This window comes from Trachurus japonicus, chromosome 6 (genome assembly GCF_045865225.1).
Source record: "Trachurus japonicus isolate A0001 chromosome 6, Traja_1.0".
NCBI lineage: Eukaryota > Metazoa > Chordata > Actinopteri > Carangiformes > Carangidae > Trachurus > Trachurus japonicus.
In genome coordinates this window covers 26684525-26690524 of record NC_140912.1, presented here as the reverse complement: position 1 = coordinate 26690524, position 6000 = coordinate 26684525, and the positions used below count along the sequence as shown (strand labels likewise).

General features: G+C 43.0%; 1 protein-coding gene across 2 annotated transcripts in view; it reads right to left on the bottom strand.

Moving 5' to 3' along the window:
* The window catches only part of hipk3a (homeodomain interacting protein kinase 3a), a 41768-nt gene continuing 35768 nt past the window's right edge, over positions 1–6000 (bottom strand). For both annotated transcript variants that reach the window (XM_085780068.1, XM_085780069.1), the window contains exons 17-19: positions 4120–4271; positions 2085–2411; positions 1–677 (exon numbers count right to left, since the gene is read on the bottom strand). In XM_085780068.1, the coding sequence (XP_085636194.1) occupies positions 432–677; positions 2085–2411; positions 4120–4271 (725 nt within the window). In that variant the 3' untranslated portion in view covers positions 1–431. The remainder of the gene's footprint in view (positions 678–2084; positions 2412–4119; positions 4272–6000) is intronic.

Sequence of the window (6000 nt, the reverse complement as noted above, 5' to 3'; positions counted from 1 at the left end):
AAATCGTTGTTTCCTCCCTTAGCCGACATGATTTCAAAGGAAGTCTTTCAAGATCTTGACGTTCGCTCTCTTTTTGATGTGAACCTCCATTCGCATTTCAAGAGGTTGTGAATTTCTTCGTCCTCACAGAAAAAAAAAAAAAAAAAAACACCATATAAACATCTTCAGCATTGTTAACTTTTTTTCTCTTCTATGATAGATCGTTATCCGTCCTCCTCTTCGTCTTCTTCACCACATTATCGTCTTATCTCATTTCCATCATCATCATCATCATCATCATCACAAGTGTACGTGTTGTGCTCTGGTGCCAGCTCGACCTGCCCAGGTTGCAGCCCCAGTCCATTTCCCGTGGCCCCCCCTCCTCATCATTAGGAGGAACTGCTGCTGCTGCTGCTGCGGCGGCGGCGGCGTCGGCCCCGTCGTCCGGCCCCTCAGATATAAGAAAACTGGGGGTGGTGGCTGAGCTTGGTGGGGCTCAGCGGGAAGCCGGTGTAGGCGGCCGGGGAGGCCATGTAGGGGTGAGGCGGCGGCGGCGGGGCGGGGAAAGGAGGCTTGAACTGGTGCGGGTGGTGGGGGGGGTAGCCGGCCTGGTGGTGGGGGTGGATGGTCGGTGAGGGGAGGAGCCTGTGTCCGGCGTGGTGCGGGTGGTGGGGGTGCGTGCTGATGCCGAGCGTCACCTGGTGAAGGAAGAAAAAAGCACTTCGCTCAACTCATAGCCTTGATGTCAGGGTATATACAGGAATCTTGAAGTTAATTTTAATACCTTTTTAAGACTTTTTCAAGACCTTCTCACTGCCGCTTCAACCATTTACATCAGTGACACTTTTAACTGAACAGTTTTAGTTTTTGTAATAAAGACTATAGATCATGATACAACAGAATTCAAAAAAGGCTGGGATAATAAATCAAAGGCAAAGTTTATCAAAAAAACATAGCTCAACTCTCAAAAAAACAAAAACAACAATCTTCTTTTCTTTTTCATGAACCGGTTCATCTTTGTTTTTTAATAAAACAAATAAATTCACACACTTTCACGATGTTTTTTACAACTCAAACTCTTGGACAGCTAATTCAGAAAAAATACCTTCAAAATTTAAGACTTTATAAAGTCATGAAAAGACTTTTTAATACTTTTTAAGGGTCTTAATTTTCCCAAAATTGATTTATCACCTTTTAATACTTTTCAAGACCCCGCGGATACCCTGGATGTAGAAAAATATAATTTATTAAAAAAGGACCGACGTTTCGACCTCACACAGGTATTTCTCTGGGTGTTGTGACTAAGGGGGTGGATCGGACTACACGCAGGCGTAGCTCACAGTCGGCCATATTGGAACGGGCAAATTGCTCTGACTCTGGCTGCAGTTACAGTGCAGTAGATAGGTGATCCAGTCATCTTCACTAAAAAAAACGATTCATAACTCTGTGAAAAATAAATCAGTATGTAGCTATTACTTTAACTATTCGCATAATGTCACTATAATGTTACTTTTACAAAAAAAAAGTACATGATTAAAATGATCCGTGATTTTAAGTATGCTGCATCATAACTGCATAGACGTTCATAAAGAATCAAACCGTTTTGAAATCGGACAAAAACTGAGCAAGTTATGGTCGTTATAGCAGAACATGCTTAATGCTCTGAGGGAGAGAGATGCCCGTCCCACGATGGCCACCGTACTGGCTACGCTTTGTCATTGGGCAGCAGCGGTGGGTGAGTTATCTAGTCTTATATATATCTATGGGTGTAGTGACACAGAACACTGATGAGGGATAAGTAGATAAAGGTGTGTAAGAGCCAAGACAACATCAGTATAAATAGGATAAATAACCCCAAAGTGTCACAGTGAATGCAATAACAAAAATTGTATAGAAATCTAATGGACACCCACATAATGTGGTGCCAAAAAAATGCAAAAAAAATATACAACCACAACACATAATACATTTTATGTCTAAGTAGGCTACGTGAAATACGAGACCCAATCTATAAATAGAAGAAATAAATAACAATTAGTAGGAATGGGTGTCTGCTATAAACGATATAGAAACTGTGGAGAAATATGAGAAAACAAAAGCGTCACCTGGTGAACGATGGTGCCTCCTTGCGTCGGGTGGGAGAGACTGTAGCTGTGCTGGAGGAGAGGCGGGGGAGGGGGGCGGGAAGGCAGGATGGGGTGGGGGTGGTGGTGGTGGGCGGTGGTGAGGGGGGGGCCGCCGGGCGGGTAGGACAGCAGGGTGTGTGTGTGTGTGTGCGTGTGCGGGCCGGCCGAGGTGTGCGTGGGGCTGCTGTGCGGCAGGTGGGTGAAGGTGTGCGTGTGGACAGTAGGGGGAATGTAGGCGTGCGGCCGCAGCGGCCCATAGTTGCCGTTCCACTCTTTGTTGCTGTGGTTTGAACCGTATGGCTGCACCTGAGAGAGAAACACACAAAGACAAAGACAATCTGTTAAAGGGATAGTTCAACATTTTGGCAAATTGGCCCATTGCCATAATCCCTATAGTCTTAGGAGTAGGTTCGTTACCTTTAATTGTCGGTTCAAGCTATTTTTAGAACGGCGGAGCAGAGCGGCGAGCTGCTCAGAGCTACGCTACGGAGGCTCATGGGATTTCTTGGTTTCCCTCATCAAACTCATCAAATACACAATCCAACAACTCCAAAACGCTCTGGTGGACAAGTTGTGACCTGCACATTCACCACGCTATGAGATAATAACAGAACGTTACCAGACAGAGTTGTTTTCAGGGGCAGTTTTTCAGCAAGAAGTCTCTGTATTTACCACTAAAACAACTCTGTCTCGTAACGTTCTGTTATTATCTCATAGCTATCTATCAATAGTCTTGTCTGGTATATAAGCACATAGGTCACATGATTTGGTTCAAGTCATGTAGCCAGCCTTATCAGAATCCAGTAATTATTTAGTAATCATATTTATTTTCAATTAAAACATCAATATTAACTCCTAGACGGACAGAAATGTCCTAAAAACACAATTATTGTTTTGGGGCAGTCTCTGTCTTACCATTTTACTATATTTTTGTGACACTCTTTTTCCCCCCGTGCATCCAGAGCTGTTTATCTTTTTCTTTTGTTCTTCATATGTTTTTTGAGTCTCTATTTACTGCACAGAGCTGAGCTGGTAAAACTTAATGAAATCATTTAAAAAAAACTACAATGTATGATGTAAATGAGCAGGAAAGGCAATAATGCATTATTTCTCCCCATCAATTTAAAACATAAAATCATTTTTCACTATTCATTTTCCATTCCTGTCTGTTCAAGACACAAAACAGAACTTGCGTTTGCACTTCAGGTGATACAAACACGTATAATAAAATAACATTTTCTTTGTGACCTGGTGCTGGTAGGCAAATTGCTCTAGCAGAACAAACCCAGCTTCTTCTGGTGTCCGTAATGCTAATCAAAGTTAACAGGCTACTAGCTCTGGCTTCATATTTACCATAGAGACATGAAAGCCTTCTCAGTCTTCTCATCTAACTCTCTGAGGGAGAGTGAAATAAGGTTATCTCTGAAAAATTTAACTATTCCTTCGAGCCTCTACCTTGTGTTTGAAAAAAGAAATAATATTTCATCCCAGCAGGAAAAGCGACAGGAGACCCCGAGCGCTGCCGACCAGCTCCGGTATTCCCCAGCCGAGATGGTTGTTTGTTTGCGTTATGAACATTTGGCTCACGTACCTACCTTCATTTACTTCCATGTACCCGATGGCAACCAGTTTCATCTCTTGAGGTAAGCGCTCATAAAGTGTCAGAATACCCAACGCTCACATCTGTCTGCTTCAAACAGCTCTCACCACACGGCCCTTGAGGTTTAAACTCATTTTGCAAGCTGTTGTGTAAGCCCACTGAAACAACAACTCTTAAGTAACACACAGCCCTCGCTCATTATTTTCAAATCCAGAGCGTTTCAAAAGAAAGAGACTAAAAAACTTTCTCCAGAATACTTTGGGGGCAGACATGATTCATCTTCCCCTGCTGCTCACAAAAATGTCCTGGAGCTCTGTTGCGTGTCATCCCATAATAAATATCCCCCATGGATTTTTTAAAGGTTTCAGCGTCTGCATGGTCGCCCCATATTTCAGATAGAAGAACCAAACTGACCTGTCCAAAGGCCAGAGGCGGCTGGTGCTGCCCTGTGGGCTTCTGCTGCCGGGACAGGAGGGGGGCGGATGGGAGGAGGGGCACCGAAGAGGGAGTGCTCTGTTGTCCTACGAGACTGCAGCGCCCTTTGGACCGGGACCAGGAGTCTGAGGCTGGGAGGGATTGAGATTAGACAGACAGTGAGTCGTTTAGTTCACATGAGCCTGCAGGACAAAACACAGAGCTGCAGTGGAACGAAAACCAAGACTTCAATCAAACAACAAAACAAGCATGCAGACCACAGAGAGAACAGATACAGACGGCATATACGGTGACTTTAGGAAGAATTCTGACTATTTACTTTTTGAAAACTAGTTTCTTATTGATCTGAACAAGAAGACAGCAAATCAACAACTCGTATTACTCATTTACAAAAGTATCCTGCTCTGATTCACTCCACCTATAGATGTATCTACAACTATGAACATGACACCTGTGTGCAACAATTCACAGGTTGGCTCCAGAAAAATGGCCCCACTACGGATATTTGTGTTAATATTGTAAAACAATTGCATATCCTAAGAGAAAATGACTTTCTCAATCTCACTTCAAACAGATCTGGGTGAAAAACGATGGCGGAAACGGCTTATTTGGCCAATGAGTGAGTTTATGATGTGTTCTGTATGGTATTTTGTCTTTTGGATATACAGATCACCCCCAGATCGTGAATTTGTGTAATTGTTCAGTGTTTTGTGTTTGTCTTTTGTTTAACCTTTTCAATCTCTGTACTAAAAGATGAACATTTCCTATAAATGAAGAGTTTAAAGGTCCAGTGTGTAAAATGGGGGGAAAACCGTGTTATCTAGCGTTCAGATTCTAGCTTGCAGCGCTCACTGGCTCGCTCGCACTCACTCGTCCCGTCGGCAAAGTGGCGGTGACCTCCGAGAACAAAAAAACTTGTCTGGACATATATATTGCTGCCGTACAAACATGGCAGCGCAAGATGGTGACACTCTCTAGATATAAAATAAGAATTATAAGGCTACAAAAACCAAACAATTTTTCTTTTATAGCGATTATACACTTATACAAATATATTCATGGGTAGTTTATTCAGATTTTGCCAATAATCCTAACCTAAAGCCTTCAGCGCTGCCTGATACCACCACTTCTTTAAGGACTGAGGGCACGAGAACCCTTTGATCCTGGTCGATATCAGTGAAACATGGTGGTAGGAGCCTCATACTATGTGTTGGGGGGGGGGCTAGTCAGCAGCATACAAAGCTTAAAAGCCAAGGTGATGCTCGAATTGCTTTGGGACCCGTCTCAGGTTGTCCTTGACTCAGCCAAAGCCCGGACTTAAACCCCACAGATCATCTGTGGAGAGAGACCTGAAGACGACAGTTCAGACACTTCCCGTCCAATCTGATGGAGCCTGAGGGGATCGGCCAGGAAGAGCGGGATAAACTGCCAAAAATCCATGTGTGCAAAGCTTTTAGAGAGACTTTCCCAAGGAGTCTCAAAGCTGCAACTGCTGCCAAAAGGAGCTACTACAAAGTACCGAATTACAGCTGTGAATGCTTTTGTAAATGAGACATTTCAGTTCTTCCCAAAGAATTGAAATAAAACATGTTTTCCTTCTGTCATCACATCTTTAATCTCAGTCTGAAAAGGTTTGACAACACTAAGGATTTGACCTCTGATTATCCCTGAGACCATTTAATCGTTCTTCTTTGGGAAGAAAAGCAGCCGATGTTAACTAACCTGATCACGATAAGATGAAGCCACTAACAAAAATATGAATTTTTTACATTACCAAAATCAAAATATAATGGACATAACTGAATACCAGAATTTGGCAAAGATGCTGAATTGCTCTTTGAATGCTGATAAAAGACGACA